General features: G+C 45.0%; 1 protein-coding gene across 5 annotated transcripts in view; it reads left to right on the top strand.

Moving 5' to 3' along the window:
* The window catches only part of MEIS3 (Meis homeobox 3), a 117,229-nt gene that overhangs the window by 78,097 nt on the left and 19,486 nt on the right, over positions 1-19,646 (top strand). For all 5 annotated transcript variants that reach the window (XM_069207488.1, XM_069207485.1, XM_069207487.1 and 2 more), the window contains exons 8-9: positions 1,689-1,834; positions 10,424-10,500. In XM_069207488.1, coding sequence (XP_069063589.1) covers positions 1,689-1,834; positions 10,424-10,500 — 223 coding nt within the window. The remainder of the gene's footprint in view (positions 1-1,688; positions 1,835-10,423; positions 10,501-19,646) is intronic.

Raw genomic sequence — 19,646 nt, 5'->3', positions numbered from 1 at the left:
TCTGGCCCAAAGATGTCATATATGACAGGCAGTTGGAGGGAAAGCTGAAGACCCCGGCTATCTCAGGACAGAAAGGAAATGGTTACTTCAGGGAGATCGCGGGCTAGAACAGGTGTTTTAGAATGAGCAGCAAGAGAGACCAGTCACTTTGTGGACAGGTTTCAAGAATGTGGGTGCACTTTAAAAAAATACTTTTAGCCTCTGTTAAATTGACAGTGTCAAAAGTACTGAAGCTTCCAAAATAGCTAAATTACTTCTCAGGCATTAGGTATGGTTTTATGATTAGCTTTTCTTAGCATCTTCTGGTGGGTGAATATACATTGGGGAGATACGTTGAACAGACAGACACCAATAATGACTTCTGGACTCTTAACTCCTGGTGCTTTGCCCCTCCTGAAGAACGACAACAACCTGCAAACATTGTTACCGGAAAGTAACTTATTTCTTTCCCACAAAAAAGTATCTATCTGGCCCACAAAGAGGGATTCTTCACCCTGAAGAAGTGCATGGCTTGTTGGGGAAGCAGGTTGAGAATCATGACCTTGAGCTATCCTGATATTGAATTATCAGTTGCTGCAAACAAGTTTGATAAGAAGGCCCGGCTTCTAATGGAGCAACAGCCTTTATAAGATCCCTTGACATTTGCAAGACTCTTTAAGAAGCACTCTGCCAGCTCCCTCACTCCCCCCATGGAACGGCAGCCCGCTAGGAGCTGATTAAGGCAGCTCCCATTGGTTCCGCTCCCCTCCTCCACCATCCCTTTGTTGCTGCCTGCCTTTGTTCCTGAGCCACCTTTAATTCTTCCTATGGAGATGGGTCTGGCCTAGATGAGGAGCTTGCATAGGGAAAGCAGGGCTGGCGCGCGGCGCAGGGGATGCGCCATTACGGTGCATGGCAGGCCCAGAGACGCCACCTCTCTGATGCATAATTTACTTGCCCTCCAGGCAGGCTTTTAAGCCTCTTTCTTGCCGCAGGATATGAAAGCGCGGCAGCTGTTGACAGCGCTCTTCTGATTTATGTTTATTAAGGCAAAGTGTATGCGGGGGGTGAAGGGAGGCTGAAGTGAGAGATAGGTGGGCACCCATGCCAACTTGAACTGGTAAACGGCATTGAGGGCAGAAGAAGGGATCAGGAAGAGAAGTTGCCTTGACGCTGCCAAGAAAGCACACCTTTTTCCAACCTTTGTTGTTTTGCTCGGTTTGCTCTCTAGCAGGGGTTACAGGACCAACATGATTCACTGAATAATGAAAAAAGTTTCTCTGGGTTTGTCAGGTGTTGCATGATGTTTACAGAGATGGCCGCAGCGGGAGGAAGGCAGCAGGGAAAGAAGAGGGAGAGACTGAAAAAACAGGTGACAAGACCATGGAGAATGGTGAAACAAGAAAACTGGAGTTAAAAAGATGATGAGAGTGGAAAATTGAAATATGAGTTAATGATAGGAAGTATGGCAGGAGAGAGCGGGTTTCATGCCCATGACCAGTGGCAAGAAAATGCAATATAGTGGCCGTTCCGTGGTAGAAACAGACTTCTATGCTATTATTTTACTTTTAACACTGCTATGTAAGTACTTTGAGGTGGTCAAAAGCTGACACAACAGCAGTATTTAAAACTACTGTACATAAAAATATAAAAATAATATGCAGCTATGTTCATGGCCCCTCACAGTATTGCCTGATTTTTTTTTGCAGGGGATTGTATGGACAACAGTGTGGCATCGCCCAGTACGGGGGACGACGATGATCTTGACCGTGACAAAAAGCGAAATAAGAAACGAGGCATCTTCCCCAAAGTGGCCACCAACATCATGAGGGCGTGGCTTTTTCAGCATCTCTCTGTAAGTACCACAGGATCACAGCATGCATCATGCTCCAGCTAAAATCATTGTTTCTATATTGATTTGCATATATAATCCAGATAGAACTCATGGATAACTTGTTCTGCTTAAGAAGAATCTCAAAGAGGACATTCCCCATCCAAATCGTTAATTTTTTTAATCTGCACTCCTTATTTTCTAGCAACGTTTGCACCTCGCAGATGCCTATACATGCATGTACGCATTTGCTCAATTCCAGGCACCCCTACTGAATTAAACATTAGATCTGATCTAAAGGAGCAAAAGGAAGGAGAATTAGGAAACCTTTCATAAGCAATTGGCAAAAATAGTCTCGAAATGTCCTAAAATAAAAACTAAAATCGTACATCAAAATGAAAATATCTACCCAAACTTGAATGACCAAATTTCATTCACGTTAGTGTCACAACAGTTAATCATTTACCCCTTAATCTACGAATTATCCATCGCCCTCAAATACTTTACATTTTGGGGTTACTTACAAGTCTGACGTTGGTAAACTTTGTTTCCAGTTAGAAAGATTCATTTTCAGCATCTTTACATTTTGGGTCTATCATACCTGAAAACAGTGATTTGTAAAAGCTTGGGATTTAAATCTTTGTGTTCTAGAATTAAACTCTTCCATGTATACTATATAAATCCCTTATATAAGCAATGAAATGTTCCTGGTTTGATCCATGACTTCGCCCCTACCTCATACAGGAATTTGACACTACCAGTCAGCATATGGCTCCAAGCACTCTACAAAGTGCTCCAGTAGCTATGAAGCTAGAAATTGACACCTAAAATCCCCAGCTGACATCGTCAAACAAAGCAACATTCAAAATGCTTATTGCTGGTGATTTCTAGCGATGCAGGACTGGGTAAAGAGAATTGTTTTTCTTTACCCTGGATGGCCCCTTTGAGAAACATGAGAATGTCCCTGTATGTGCATGGGATGATGTTTTAGGTGGGCTAAAAGAATACCTAACAAATCCATAAGAACATCACTTGCTTGAACCAAGGATTTTCTCAAATGTGACAAGATACATCATGTGCCCATCAACTATGAAAGTTATCCAATCCTGGCCAAAAATCCTATTTGCGTGTTGGGGCTTGAAGGCCAAGACGTTTAAGTAGCTATGCAAGATATCACTGCATTCAGGAAGTTGTAGTCTTGGTTCATTTTAGTTGAACCGATTGGACCAACACGCATGACTACAATGATATGTAAAGGTAAAGTCCCCGAATGGGAAAGGGGTGTTCTGGTGACATGGAGTTATCCTGTCACCCTACCAACAATGCCCTCTACTGTAAATGTGTTATTAGACAGAAAGGACACAAAACATTGATTCACCTAATAAGGCCAGTCCTAAACTCCCAGAATTCACCAGGGGATTTACCCATCTCGAGCACGTGACATCAATATAAATGTGGGGAAGTTCTGCTGAGCTGAAATGTAATTTCTCTAAGCTATGTACAGGGCACCCTCTGCATTCGTGCTTCCCTTCATGTTACATCATTAATCATGTTAACCTACAAAAGTCACGACTGAAAAAACGGAAGCAGAATTAGCTCGATGCAGGTGCACCATTCAGGCAGCTAGCCTCAGGACTCCAGGAGGAAAAGGCATCAGGGCCACAGTGCACTGCTAAATTTAGAGCAACTCACGGCAAACGGATTAACTGTTTGCCCACACACTACTCAGTGTAATTCAAAGTATACAGCATCAGACTTCATCAGACTGTATACCCTTTACCCAAGTGTAGAATCAACTTCCATGAAATACCTTTAAGTGTGTGTTTGCTACTTGTTCATGTTTGAGACCTTGAGCAAGTCCTGGCTTTTAGTCGACAGTTCAATACATTCTATGTTTTTTCCAGCCCTTGCTTTGAATATTAAATACGAAATTACAAGCCCCTAAAGAGAAAAGGTTCCTGGGTAGGAAGGCATGACTGGTGAAGGTGTCACACATGACATGAAGTCACTTGTCAGCTATATCTGTATGTTTGATTTGTAAGGGGTTCTTAGCCTGTTACCTGTGCTGCAGCTGATGTAGCTTGTGTCGCTTGGTCTCTTCATGGTGGCATGTCATCATATTGCATTCTGGGTGTAGTAGTCTTGGTCTGAATACTAAAACTAAATGAGCTCATAATAATAATTTTGAACTGAAAATCCCAGGACTTAAATTATGGTGGCCTGCCGAAATGAAGCTATTGGGTAACATGAAATAAAGGGAAGCTGGTGTATCTGATGCCTGTTACATCTGATGCCTGTGTGTAATACCTGTTGTGTATGTTTATAGGAAGCTTATGATGCAGCTGGATGTGTTATACCCTGGGGGCAGCTCCTTCACAATGACGAAGGAATTTCTCACCTCCCTGGCCAAGAACCAGCAGTTAAAAAATAAAACGATATTATACTTCACTAACTCAACCAGCAGGTGCAGGGAGGGTCGGGCTGGTCCATGGGAGGGTCTGGAGGGGGAGAGGGGGTTGAGTCGATGCACTAAGTGCCGGTCGTCTCCGGCTGGCCAAACTGACATGTGCACGTTGCCGGGCTGGAGAAACTGCATAGACTCCCATGCAGTGTTCGAGCATCAGAACAAGCCGCTCAGACCAGTCCTGGCCCTACTCTCATGCTAAGCATAGCATGAGAGCAGCGCCCTGATTGCATGGGATGGGGGGCTGTGCTGAGAAAGAAAAGCCCACAACTGGAACATTGCATTGATGACATGAAGTCATCTACTGTGGTATTTGGTGTGTGCTTGAGGGAAGAATACAGTTATGCCATGTATTTTGTTAGTTTTCTTTGCTGTAAGGAAGCTTCTGTTGCTGCTGTGCCCTTGTGGGGTGTGTGAATAAAGTTCAGAGCTTTCAAGTTTCACATGTCCAAGTCTGAGTACCTCTTCCAGTCCATGTATTTTACTTTGCATTCTGGGATTTGTTGTCCTGTTTATCCCTTATAGAATCAGGACAACATGCTTCAAAATGCCAAGAAAAACCTAGACTGGATGAGCTACTCACTTATGGAACAAGGAAATTTGGGATCTCTGAAGAAGCATGCACTGCTGCTGTCTGTGCCTGTCCTAGACACTCAAGGAGAAGATAGCTCAATGGGCTGTGGTATAGGACACTGCCCTTTGGGTAGCTGTAAGGTCACAGGGTCAAAATATGTTAGATCCGTCCTGTCTCTCATCCACAATTTAAGTTGAATGACTCTGCTGTATAAACAGCCCTGCCACGTTTTCCCAGTCCATACGAGATGTGCCACTCCAGTCCAGGTTTTTTAGTGAATTCTGAGACTTGTAGATGTATTTATTCCATTATAAAACAGGACTACAAGTTCCAGAATTCAAAGAAAAGACCCTGATCTGGATCAGGACATCACGCATGGACCTGGGAAACTTGGCAGCTGTGTATAAATACTATTACAATACAGTATAATACATAGCCAGGATTGGCTGAAGGTGTCACACATGACATGAAGCGACTTGCCACATCTGTACGGTCCAGTGGAAGAAGGGTGTGTTGTTGGTTTGAGAGGGGGTGTGATGTTTTTACTCCCGTTACAACTGCAGGGTTGGCAATGCTTTTTTTTAATTCTAAATGTAACACTTTCCACTCATCATCTCCCATCAAGTTCCCAATTTAAAAAAATCGAAATGAATTCGGAACAAGGCACAGAGAGAGGGTGTGGAAATGAGGCCTTCCACCGCACAAAATCACAGAGAGCCTGGGGCGACGTGCGAGCTGCCACTGAGCTGCCGCGCAATTAGAGAGCTGCCTTCCCTTTCCCTGGTTAGTTAAACAAAGCCAAGTTAATGAAGGCTGACCAATTAGTTACTAATTGAAGGAGCTATAAACCTATTAGAGGCTGGTAAGGGTAATCAATTCTAGCCAATTACCCTGAACCCCTTCGCTGGCGCTGTTGGATAACTAGGCGGTTGAAGGCCGCTTCCCCGGCTCTGTCCAGAAATGGCGCCTGTGCCCTATAGCGGCAAGGAACCGCAGAATAAACACACCAGGGGGCTATTTTGGGGAACAGGATCTGTACAGGAATTTCACAGCTCGTTTCTTTTGATTGTGGTGGTTATTGGACAAGATGTTCTTATGTAGCAATGTGTGTGTCGGGACCGGATGCAGAGTCTCTGAATGAAAAGTGTGTAGCTGCCGAGGGCTTCCATGTGATGTGTGACAAACAGAGCCAGCCCTGCCTTGCAGCCCGCTGCATTGTGGGACTTGTATTACTGTAGTTTTATGTAGAGGCGTAGGCCGAACGGCACCAGGGTGCAAAGAGTGCATGTTAACACTATATTATAGTACGGACAGCACATAGTGTGTGATTTGAGTTGATTTCAAGGTTTCATGTACCACTTAAAAAGCAATCCACACTGCCCCACCTCCTTAGCTGAGAAAAAAACAACTACAATTCACAGGTGGACAACGAAAAGCGCAAGGCGGAGTGCGTATAATTCTAGAATCCCTGAAACGAAGTTATTGCAGATTCTCCTAGCTAGCTGTGAAGGACAGTCCTGGTTTTATTAAGGAACAATGGTGGTGAATATTACTATATTCACTTGTGTGTCGTGTAATAAAATCAGATAGCTAAAGGAATGATTGTTATGCTAAGGACCCAGATTGTGGAATTCTATCACTGATGACATGACACTGGATCCTAACGTTATTGCTTTCAGGAAAGACTTAAAAACTGATTTACCCAGGCTTTATTTTTTCAATGGACACAAGCACAAATTCTTACCTTGGTCATGGATAGAGTAGTTGACTAAATCCGAGGACTGGCCAGAAATGACTCTCCATTCCAAGGCTTTTAACCTAAAAATCTTTGCTATCTAGGTCGTTAGTTTAGTTAATTCAAGGCAAGCAAATCAAGCAGGGCCAGCTGCTGCCCATCAAGGGTGGAGGACTCTCAGGAGTAGTTGGGGGGTGTTAAAAATATATTTTTTAAACTTCTCTTTATGCAACTCCAGCTGCCCGCCTCCTTTGAGACGCTACTCTCTTCTAGCCTCTGGGGGCACAAAGCACAGGCTCCCAATCTCTCATGCTAAAGCAAGCAAGCATGAGAGCGGCATCTGGATTGGCCTGAGCGGGCTTGTTTGATGCTCGCTCAAGCACAGGGAGCCTGCACCATTTCTCTAGCCCAGCTGTGTAGCACAGCCAGGTTGGAGAAATGTAAGTGCGCATGTCATTTAGACCAGCCTAATGTGGCCATCCAGACTGACATTCGCAGTTACAAGTGCCCACCACTCCTCCTCCCTGCCATGGAACTGCCCTAGACTCCTGTGGCTCAGTCAGGCAGTGACAAATTTGTCACTGCCTGACCAAGCAAAGAGGCGACGCTCCTCCACTCATCTGGAGGAGCCACGCCTGAAATCAAGACTACAATAGCCTAAATGCATTAGGTTTAATGTAAAAAGCACACAATTTGCATACAGTGTTCCTAATAACACGGAGTTGGGTCGACTGCTTAGCTGACAATGGCACAGTTACCCCATTATAAAATCATGAATGTAGGTTCTAAATTACAGAAAATGAATCAGGACTGTATGCGCTGCTCACGCATGAAACTGGAAAACTTGGGAGCTCTGTAGAGGGTCCAGAAAATATTTGCATTGGGGATTATATTCCCCTCTGCCTTCTTATGTATGCAAAGGCCTTGTAGCAAATACAAAACTTATTTTGCTCACTAGAGGTTATATGCAGAGAATTGTTACAGCTAAAGCTGTAGTCCAGAGAACCAGGACTTAAGTCTCCGTCTGCACTACCTACACACCATGCACGTGATCTTGTGCTAGCTTGTTTTCCCTCTACCTCACTTATTCAGAGCTACAGAAGGCGCATTCAGAAGAAGGGCAGCAGGTCCTGACATGAATGCTTTTGAACATTAACGTACAGTAGCAAACAATGCTTTCTGCCTCTTTCCTGCATTGCTTCTGTGACTGCATGTCCTGGATGTGTGCGTGGCCACCAGAGACTATGTGATTCGTGCCCCAATGGACAGCGACTCAGGGAAACAAATACATCCAAAGGGAAGTGTGGAAATCAACACCCACAGCGCATTAAAAGCCAATGGATGGAAGGAACTAACCTGATTAAGAAAATGGGCTTCAAATTGCAAAACTCCTTATTCCACATCATTGTTTCCAAGCCTACCAGTCCTCCTGTGGTCCTAACTTTTGTATCCCACAACACTCAGTTTTCAGAGAAATGTACTTCCATTTTTTTCCTTTTAAAATGACAGGCCTACAGTTCCCAATATGCAATATGTTTTTGCCTAAAAAGCAAGAGTAAGCACATCGCATTACATAATCCTCTCAACGTCACCAAATTAGGTGCAATTACAGTTTAGTTATTTCCCAGTATGTTGGCACTACTTAAAAAGCCAAACCTTTCCATGAACCAGCCTTTGAAATTTCCCAGAAGTATGTGTGACTTACCATCTTCAGTCGTTTTTCCAGGCACTCAGTGATCAGCAGAGGTCTAAGTTTCCTGACAGAGCCCCAGAGGTTACCCCTGGCAGCTGCCCAGGCCTAGTGTCCTCAGCAGTCTATTCCCAAAGCCTAGTGTTGGAAGCAGTCCCAGCTGCTGGCCTGCTCATCTGTCACTGGGCTGTCAAGCAAGGGGCGGAATCCATTTTGAAGAGGCCTCAACTGGCAGGCCCTAGCCTCATCCATCACTGCGACTGACAGTCAAGAGACCAGGAGGCCAAGAGGAGCCTGCCCGCCCTTATCAGCAGGGCAGTTCCACAATCTGGGGTCCTCAGCACAGAGAACCCCTTCATGTTTGGTACCATCTGTTACAAATCTAAAGCAAGAAAAAAAGAGCGCATGTCTTTCCCAAAATGTGATTTCTGAAGAAAAGAAAAAAGGAGGGAGAAGGGAACAGCACCAGATGGATTCCAAACTAATGGAGAACATTTTTGTCCAATCTTTAGTTTATTTTGTGGCTCCTGGTGCCCAGTTTGGTAGGGTTAAAAAAAGTTTTAAAAAAAGTTTTTAAACTCTTGTCCCTCCAATATGCTGTTTTACAGTGGTGCATCTGGCTTTGTTTGAAAGTGAGCCTTCCTGTGGGGCACCCAGGAATATTTTGGTCTGGCTTCTTATCGTAGATGCCCTGTCACCCGGATCAGCAGTAGTCTTTAAATAAAGTCTCCAGATAATTGCAGATCAGTGGGTACACAATGATTTCCATCTGGAACTGTCCTTGTACAAAACACTAAACTGTATCTTCATGGTTTCATTATATTAATCGAAAACTACAACTACCACAATGCATTATGTTGTTAAATTAAAGCCTAAAATTGGCCTCAGGTGACATGCTATCCTCTGGTGGTACCCTCCTGATTGCGAGGCATGAAGCGGTGTGCTGACTTTCCCTCAGTTAAACTGGGAGAATGCCGGACCATGAGTGGTTCTGTGCCTGGACCAGGGTTCGAAATAAGTAAGGCTGCTTAAAGTGTACTAATCGCCAATCCTTTGATTTTTTTTAAACATTTTTAGAAGGGACCTTACCTTTGCAGACTGCACTTATTTCTATAATAATAGTAAAACTGGATGTGCCTGTGAATCACTGCGGCCAATTTAGACCGTACGTGCCAGTGTTTTGTCAACAACAGGTTAGACCATGATATAAAGGGTGGAAGACTGGTGAGGAGACGTTTCAGCCAGCTGTGCAGCAGATTACATTAATGGTGCAAAAAAGGTCACTGTGGAACCTTGCACTGCCACAGCTGTGCTGCCCAGTGCCGCATGCACTGATTTGGCACTGGACATTCAGTGGTCAGCCCAGTTGCGGGCCATCCAACAACTATCAGTATGTTGGTCATGTAATGCCGGAGGTGCTAGAAAATGGCACAAACTGTTCTCCATCTCACGAGCACTGCGCACCTAAATGGAGTCGAGGGGTTTGGGCACTGCCATCCATAGTACTACTGCCCTGTCTTTCTTCAGCCTGGCATCAATCACCGAGGAAGTGTTGAACAGTGCAGACCACACTGTTTTCACCAGTGGTCAGGAGCTACCAAAAAGCAAGGAGTAGTTAACTAGTGCAAAGGTGTAAATTTCATGGCCCCATGCAGTCCCTCAGAGGTCCACAGTGGTCTGGGACACTTTCCCCATTTTGAGGGCCTTAGCAATTATTCCAGCTTTATCAAAGCTGAACAAAAATGTAAAGTGTCAAGATTTGAGCCCCCTTTTTACCTAAGGTCCTAGTTGAATGCCCTGCCTAGCCGAGCCTTTGGTGGCCCCTGGATACACCGGTTGAACATTTACAGGATTGGTGAAGGAGCATCCTCTGACCTCAGAGGGTTAACGTTTGATGAATGTGCCCTTGTGAAATGAACTGATATCCATTGATGGAGAGATGGAGATGTACTGAAGTAGCAAGGACAACTGGCAGCTGGTAACAGCATTAAGTAATGGGCTAGATTTACATTTTTGTACCTTGTGTCCACATGATCATATCTCTCTTTTGCTTCATGTCAATTTACTCCATGTTTCCTGTCCATCAAGTCTCTTTAACCTTATGACTGTGTTAACCAACTTTACTTTATGCCTTGTGTATTTTTTTGCAGCATCCCTACCCTTCTGAAGAGCAGAAGAAACAGCTTGCACAGGACACAGGGCTCACGATTCTACAGGTCAACAACTGGTAAGGAGCCAATATTCTACCATTATTCCACCTCTTCTAAACCTTCAGCTTTCACAGCCCTTGCTAAAAGGGGGTGATTTCTAGGGCCATAAAGGAGATCCAGATAGGGATCCAGAAAGGCGACGATCTCTGGGTGGTTCCTGAGATCACAAGGGAGATTCAGAATGACAGTGATTCCCAAGACCACAAGGGACTTCTAGAAAATAGATTATTCATAAGGCTACAAGAAAGATCCAGAAGGGGATGATTCTTGATGTCACAAGGGAGATCCAGAACAAAGGTTATTCCAAAGGGAGATCCATAAAGCGGTTAATTCAGAGGCCGCAAGGAAGACTCAGAATGGCAGTGATTTTGAGCCCACAAAGAAAATCCAGATAAAAGATGATTCATGTGGCCTCCAGGGACATCCAGAAAGGGGGTGGTTCCTGACGTCACGAGGGAGATTCACAAAAATGGTGAGTCGTAGGGCCACAAGAGAGATCCAGAAAGGGAGTAATTCCCTAGTATAGAAGGGAGAGGCAGAAGCAGGATGATCATTGATGACAGAAGGAAGTTCCAAAGAGGGAGTGACTCCTTAGGGCACATCCTTAGACCAAAGAGAGGCATGTGACATGGCAAATTATACAGAAACTTGAGGAAATCTGACATCAGATAACTGGAGTTGGGGAGTAGGTAATTCTTCACAGTAAGTAATGGATGATTTGAATAGGTAGGTCTGGCAAAGGATCTGTCACTCAGACAAAAAAATGGTGTACTGGTGGGGCACTGGGCATGTAATAAAGGTATTTGTTTGTGCAAATAGTATGACATATGTATATTAGCATGCCATAATTGTTATATGCAATAAATTGACACAGAGCTTATTGTGTATGCTTGGTCTTATATATGTATATTTATGCAGAGACATTTAGGTGCCCATGAGTTTATAGGCCTTCGTTGCTATTTTAAGGGTTCATTTTACATTTATAAATCTGCTGAAGGTCAAGTGATCAGTAAATAGCATCAGAATGTAATGTCATAATTGAAGCACAATAAATGTATGCTTTTTAACTACGTGGTCTACGTTTTTAAGTTTTTTAATATGTTGAGTTATTTGACACATATGACATTCTTACTGTAAATTATGGGTTACGTAAATAGTGCCTAATATGTTAAATACATATATAAATATCTACAGCCACACACCCTACATTCACACACAAACACAATATTAGAAAAGATAGTAGGTAAGAATCAACCAAAATGTAAATCCTAGCGCTTCTTGACAGATTGTGATTTTGGCACAGAACATTTTTTACCAGGCAGGTGTAAATGATTACAAAGATGAGGCCCTGCATGAAGGCGTTGGCTCGGTTCCTTGTGGCTTTGCTAAAATGAGAGACTCGAGGAATTCATGGCCGATCGCGAGAGCCTATGGCTGTAGCATTGTCCCTAGAAGACGTCAATGCTCCTAGACGTATTGTGTGTGTGGCGAGTATAGACAGGAGATGCTGCTTCTCATCCCTGCCCATGCTGTTAAAAATATTCGAAAGCCGGCCAATCAGCACAAGGCTGGCCGGAAAGATGTGTTTTTCAGATTGCCTCGCAAGTGCCTGATGAGATCTGAAGCCACGTGCTCGTCCTGGAAGTGGGCACGCGGCAGCACCACAGGCACACAGGCACGTGCCGATCACCTGGCATTATTCTTTCTTCCAGGAAAGGTTAATAAAAGTTTTATTGCCGCAGGCAAGAAAGCCAGGGTCGCCCCACACAGGCGAGCATTAGCAGTAAGGAGAGGAGGCTCGTAAAGTTCTCTCTCCCCTGCTCGTACCCCCACAGCTTTTTGGCCTTAGCCTTTGATAGGTCGGCACCCAAGCTACCACGGAAGTCCAGGCTTTCCTGTTGTTCCACTCGCCCGCTCTCTTTGACCTTTTTCACGGTCCACGGAAAGCATATGGGCCAGCTCGCCTGTCCGTCAGTACCCAAGGGCGGCCGCCTGGGCTTTAATAGGTGGTTGCGGAAATCGAATTTACATGCAGTGTTTATTATCCTTTTACAGGAATGTAATGAAATACATACGGCACTGGTAGGGGTGTGAGGTGGGAGGCGGGGGCATCACAGTTCTTTGTTCTTTGTATGAATGATCTATTATTTGCAGTTCTTGGACCTTCTGCACAAAGATGCCTTGATGCAGGATTCACCCCTTGATGATCACAAAGCTGAAAGTTGTACCTCACCAGGCCTGCGGAGGACCTGGAATGTCCACCCATCCTCTATAAACCCATCATTTGAGGTCTGGGAGGTGATGTTGAATTAACATTCCTTACTCCATCTTAATGCTGCTACTGTGACACGCAACAGGTTTGAGAAAGACTTTCTCACCAGTAAGTGATTCTTGTTACAGCTCACTTGCGGCAAAAACGTAAACAGGATTTTGTTTGTACACCCAGAATCTGTACTTGCCTCTAAAAGGATGTGAACTTGAGAAAGACTTATGTACACAACTAAGAAGAGCCTCAACAGATTTATGTGCATACACACACAAGCGTGTGTTCACACATGAGGACTAATTCAGGTGGACTTGTGTCCACATCCGGGTATGGGAGTTTTACTACCACCTGAGGCAGAGGAGCAAGGCTTACACAGACCGAGGAGTTGCACCCGAATAGGAATTGTGTGCATCCCTGAACACGGTATTTATGTTCAACCCGTCAGAGTAGGAGAAACAGAAGACGCATTGCGTGCACCGTGGGAAATGGGCATTGTGCTCGCTTGGCATTTATTGCTCTGAATATTCTTAGAAATTAGTTCGGCCATCCATGAACACCCGCCTTTTGCTGCCATGGTAGGCAATAACTTTTCATTCCAAATGTGTATCGTCTCATAACTTGAACCTTCAGTACAATACCTGATGGGACACGAAGCAACTTTAACAACAACCGTAGCCTGTGCTTTGCCTGAAAGTTTTGGAAACAACAGAACAGCGATGCCATCCTTCTACTTGACCTGCTGGCACTAGACCAGTGGGCGCCACACGTTTACTCAGTGACCCAGAGCTCCTCTTGAGAGGCCATCTGAAAGCTTTTCCCATTCTCCATCTTGAGGCAGGAGGGGTATCTCTGGCTGGCTGCTCCCCCCGCACCTCCTCCCACCGGCTGCCTCTGCTGGAGGTCGCTTTCCACCTCACCCTGGCCTGCCTCCTTCACAGTGACCCTGCTGCAAGCAGAGGAAACAAGGCCAACCACTGAGAGGTCAGAGAGTGCCTGCGTGCCCCCGCCTGTAAATCATGTGCCATTGTGCGGTGTCTGCCAGTCTGCCTGAGGGCTTCTCTTTCAGACTCTGGCCCAGGATCAGAGAGTGGGACCCTCTGACGACCTGTGACCCAGCCCACCCCGGGAACAGCAGCAGGCCATTCAGCCAAGGGAAACAAAGTTCATCTCTTTGGGTTGGATCCTAGAAAAAAAGTGAGGGCAAAGCTATCTGTATCTGTTTATATTGTTTCTGTAAGATGGTGGAGTGAATACTACACGTAGTGTTGCAAAGCACACATCGTGCCTTGAGGAGTGTGAGGTGCAGGTTGCAGAAGAGATTGGTAGAAGGAGACATCAGGTGGTGCTCAAATATTAAGAGGCATGTAGTGTAATGCGTAGATTCTCCATCTTTTCCAGAAGTTCTAGAAGTTTTCGAGATGAAGGGACATAGGGAATGGTTAAATGACCTGCCCCTCCTGCCCCAAGTCGTTGGTTCCTTCCTGGGATAAATGGAAAACTGTTACGGTATACTGACCTTAGGTGTCTGGTCGCCTTTTAGAATCGCATTGCCTTGAAGGAGCGATATTTGGTTGAGGAGGAAGATGTAATGTGAAAAGCATAAGCATTTTCTTTATACTGGCTGCTGATTTATGTGCCACACAGCAACAGACCTGGTCTGATTCTCCCAGGCCACGATCAATACAGGAACCTAGAAGTTTGATCCCCAAACACAAGAGTGCAAACCAGGAAGTGTTGCCTCATAGCTACTGTAGAAAAGGGTTATAGAGCTGAGTGTAGGACCCATGGTCAAGGGAAGATCACACTGGATTACCGTCAGCAGTTACATGGCTTCTTAAAAGAAAATAAGGCGTCAGTGAAAGCAAAAAAGTGGCCTGAGTACCACATGGTCTTATGCTTTGATCTCTAAAGTAATTTAAATCTATGGACAACATTGAGGGTTAGCTCTAAGTGATCACAGCAATATAAGCCATCGGAAACCATGACATACTCTACTGCTCTGGTTGCAAGTTCTTGATAGCCTTGCAAGCACCAATACCAGTAGCGTGGCTGCCATGTCCACCTTGCATTGCAGCCACACAAACCAAAGAGATTTTCACAATGATTGGAAAATAAAAATGCCTAGTCTCATTAATGATGAAACTTAGATATTTGGTGATTCTTCTGTCAAAAGCTTTGAAGCTTATCTACACTAAGCATCCTGTCTTGTCCAACTCTGTTTTTGAAAACAGCACCTTATACCCTGCCAAAGTGTTCTGCAGTGTAAATCATTCTGGATTGACATGCTGTGCATTACTCCACCACCTTGTGTTTGGGTCAGGATTAAAGAATCTAGCATATGAATCGAGAAAGTATTCTGACTGCAAAACTACTCTTACAGATAAGTACCTATTGTGCTTCTGACTGTGCACCTTATGTTTCAAAAGCAGCCTAACATTAGTGTGCTGTTTCTTATCCCCTTAGCTGCTGGGCCTTTTCCCCCCCAGTGCTGAGCCCTTTTTTGGCTATTTGGGGTAGTTCGCGCTTAGGGCTTCATAACTTTTTGTCCACATAAGCTAACCACGCCAAATTTGCATCCTTTTTTTCCAACATCCTAGGGATTCTAATGGTACCCAGAGTTGGTGGTTTCCCCTGGAGGAGACCAAGAAAATAGCCAAAATACAGTGAAAATTTAGTTTTTTCCAAAAAAATGGGAAAAAAGGGCTGCCGAAGAAGGCTTGTGGTTTTTTCCCTGAAAACGCCATCAACAAAGGGTTTCTGGTGCTGAAATCACTATCTTCCCACCTTTCAGGAACAGGCAGACTTGAATCAGAAAACCAAATTTTTCAACACAAATTTGGCATTTTACTGGGACATACCCCATTTCTACTATATTTGGTGCTTTCAGCCTCCTTCCAGTTAGTGACAGGAATGGGTGTGAAACCAATGCTGGATCCCGGAATGCTAAACATTTATGAAAACTAGACAAAATTCTGAATTCAGCAAGGGGTCATTTGTGTAGACCCTACAAGGTTTTCCTACAGAAAATAACAGCTGAAATAAAAAAATATTGAAATTGAGTTGAAAACAACAGCCATTTTTCTTTATGTTTTACTCTGTAACTTTTTCCTGCGATGTCAGATTTCTGAAAGCAATATACCGTTTTGTCTGCTGGACTCTTCTGGTTGCGGGGATATAAAGGGCTTGTAGGTTCATCAAGAACCCTAGGTACCCAGAGCCAATAAATGAGCTGCACCCTGCAGTTGGTTTTCATTCTATACTGGGTATACAGCAATTCATTTGCTGAAATATGAAGAGTGAAAAAGAGGTATCAAGAAAACCTTTGCATTTCCAAAATGGGATCAAGATAAGGTTTTGAGGAGCAGTGGTTATTTGCACATCGCTGAATTCCGAGGTGCCCATACTAGCATGTGAATTGCAGGGCATTTCTCAAATAGACGTCTTTTTTACACACTCTCTTATATTTGGAAGGAAAAAATGTAGAGAAAGATAAGGGGCAATAACACTTGTTTTGCTATTCTGTGTTCCCCCAAGTCTCCCGATAAAAATGATACCTCACTTGTGTGGGTAGGCCTAGTGCCCGCGACAGGAAATGCCCCAAAACACAACATGGACACATCCTATTTTTTTTATAGAAAACACAGCTGTTTTTTCCAAAGTGCCTACCTGTAGATTTTGGCCTCTAGCTCAGCCGGCACATAGGGAAACCTACCAAACCTGTGCATTTCTGAAAACTAGAGACCTAGGGGAATCCAAGGAGGGGTGACTTGCGGGGCTCGGACCAGGTTCTGTTACCCAGAATCCTTTGCAAACCTCAAAAAGTGGCTAAAAAAACAAGTTTTCCTCACATTTCGGTGACAGAAAGTTCTGGAATCTGAGAGGAGCCACAAATTTCCTTCCACCCGGCGTTCCCCCAAGTCTCCCGATAAAAATGATACCTCACTTGTGTGGGTAGGCCTAGCGCCCGCGACAGGAAACGCCCCAAAGCGCAACGTGGACACATCCACATTTTTGGAAGAAAACAGAGGAGTTTTTTGAGAAGTGCCTACCTGTAGATTTTGGCCTCTAGCTCAGCCGGCACCTAGGGAAACCTACCAAACCTGTGCATTTCTGAAAACTAGAGACCTAGGGGAATCCAAGGAGGGGTGACTCGCGGGGATCGGACCAGGTTCTGTTACCCAGAATCCTTTGCAAACCTCAAAAAGTGGCTAAAAAAACAAGTTTTCCTCACATTTCGGTGACAGAAAGTTCTGGAATCTGAGAGGAGCCACAAATTTCCTTCCACCCGGCATTCCCCCAAGTCTCCCGATAAAAATGATACCTTACTTGTGTGGGTAGGCCTAGCTCCCGCGACAGGAAACGCCCCAAAGCGCAACGTGGACACATCCAAATTTTTGGAAGAAAACAGAGGTGTTTTTTGAGAAGTGCCTACCTGTAGATTTTGGCCTCTAGCTCAGCCGGCACCTAGGGAAACCTACCAAACCTGTGCATTTCTGAAAACTAGAGACCTAGGGGAATCCAAGGAGGGGTGACTCGCGGGGCTCGGACCAGGTTCTGTTACCCAGAATCCTTTGCAAACCTCAAAAAGTGGCTAAAAAAACAAGTTTTCCTCACATTTCGGTGACAGAAAGTTCTGGAATCTGAGAGGAGCCACAAATTTCCTTCCACCCGGCGTTCCCCCAAGTCTCCCAATAAAAATGATACCTCACTTGTGTGGGTAGGCCTAGCGCCCTCGACAGGAAACGCCCCAAAGCGCAATGTGGACACATCCAAATTTTTGGAAGAAAACAGAGGTGTTTTTTGAGAAGTGCCTACCTGTAGATTTTGGCCTCTAGCTCAGCCGGCACCTAGGGAAACCTACCAAACCTGTGCATTTCTGAAAACTAGAGACCTAGGGGAATCTAAGGAGGGGTGACTTGCGGGGCTCGGACTAGGTTCTGTTACCCAGAATCCTTTGCAAACCTCAAAAAGTGGCTAAAAAAACAAGTTTTCGTCACATTTCGGTGACAGAAAGTTCTGGAATCTGAGAGGAGCCACAAATTTCCTTCCACCCGGCGTTCCCCCAAGTCTCCCGATAAAAATGATACCTCACTTGTGTGGGTAGGCCTAGTGCCCGCGACAGGAAATGCCCCAAAACAGAACGTGGACACATCACATTTTTTCATAGAAAACAGTGCCTACCTGTGGAATTTGGCCTCTAGCTCAGCCGGCACCTGGGGAAACCTAGCAAACCAGCACATTTTTGAAAACTAGAAACCCAGGGGAATCCAAGATGAGGTGACTTGTGGGGCTCGGACCAGGTTCTGTTACCCAGAATCCTTTGCAAACCTCAAAATGTGGCTAAAATACCACGTTTTCCTCACATTTCGGTGACAGAAAGTTCTGGAATCTGAGAGGAGCCACAAATTTCCTTCCACCCAGTGTTCCCCCAAGTCTCCCGATAAATATGATACCTCACTTGTGTGGTTAGGCCTGGTGCCTGCGACAGGAATAGATCACACAACGGTCAATGTTGGTCCTTACGTGAGGCAGCTGTTGACCCTGGGGTGATCCATTCCTGACACAGGCACTAGGTGTAGGCACTCAAGTGGGGTAGTGTTTTTATCAGGACAGGTGAGGAGTCACTGGGTGGTAGGAATGTTGTGGATCCCAGCATATTCCTGTAGTTTGTGTGACAGAAATGCGAGAAAAATAGAGTTTTTTTTCAACATTTCAGCTTTGCAGGGTATTCTGGGTAAGAAAACTTTGCGGAATCCACACAAGTCACACCTCTGTGGACTCCCCCGAATGTCTAGTTTCCAGAAATGTTTGGGTTTAGTGTGTTTCTCTATATGGCCGCCGAATCCAGGACCAAAAACACAGGTGCCTGCCTTACAAAACCAGTTTGTTTTGCCATAGACAATTTTGATGTTTCCACAATATGATTTGGGTGGTGGAATTTGGGGCTGAACTAAATTGGTGAGCTCCCAAGAGAGCACTCTCTCTCTGCTTGCCGCCGCATTCACCTGCTCTCTGGGTTGGCCTAACCCACTATTACCCAGTTGCACGAACAGCTTGCGAAGGGACAGCAGGACTGTCCTCATCACCTCCCTCATAATGTACTGGAAGAGGAGTTTTCGAATGGGACTCCTGACTGAAAAATCACTCCCAGAGTCTGCGCCATTGTCCTATCCCTCAGATGCTGTCTCAGTATCTGATGTCTCAGTCTCTGATCCTATGTCAGAGCGGTCCTCTATAACCCAAGTGCAGGCAGCAGTCATCCATCAAGATGCCATCTCTGCTATTGGCTAAACTGTTGCTCTAAAACACTAGCCTACGTAGACAGTCACAAAATCGATGGTGTGTGTGAGATACGTGCAACAGTAGAGGCCACCTTACCTGCGCTTCTTCCCTCAATCAGCACGTACTTTCAAGACACTCAAAAAACACCTTGTCACATACCATTCGTCACAGTCTTTAGCACCTCCTGCGCCCAGTCCAACAATCATTATTGGTGCTCCCACTCCCTCCTCCTCGGATTCCCTCATTACCACCCAGCAAAAGTGCCCTTCATCTCTCCATAGACTTTACTAATGTACTCAGCTATTTACATAAAATACAGATGTGCTCTTTGCAGTAGGCATATAAACCTTCTGCGCTTCTTTATGGCACTAAAACTGCCACTAGACAAGTCGGACCCTTTTCCCCCCAGGGAAACCACACACATATTGACAAAAGTGATGTATATATGACAGCCAACCACCTGAAACTCAACTCAAGCAAAACCGAAATAATCCTCTTTGGCCCACACAAAAACACCTGGGACCCCCCATGGTGGCCCACCACGCTAGACCCTGCACCCACCCCCGCCAACTACGCACGCAACCTCAGCATCATCCTAGACTCCTCCCTCTCTAT

The sequence above is a fragment of the Pleurodeles waltl genome, chromosome 9 (genome assembly GCF_031143425.1).
Source record: "Pleurodeles waltl isolate 20211129_DDA chromosome 9, aPleWal1.hap1.20221129, whole genome shotgun sequence".
NCBI lineage: Eukaryota > Metazoa > Chordata > Amphibia > Caudata > Salamandridae > Pleurodeles > Pleurodeles waltl.
The sequence above is the reverse complement of the archived record's forward strand: the minus strand, read 5'-3'. Positions and strand labels throughout refer to the sequence as shown.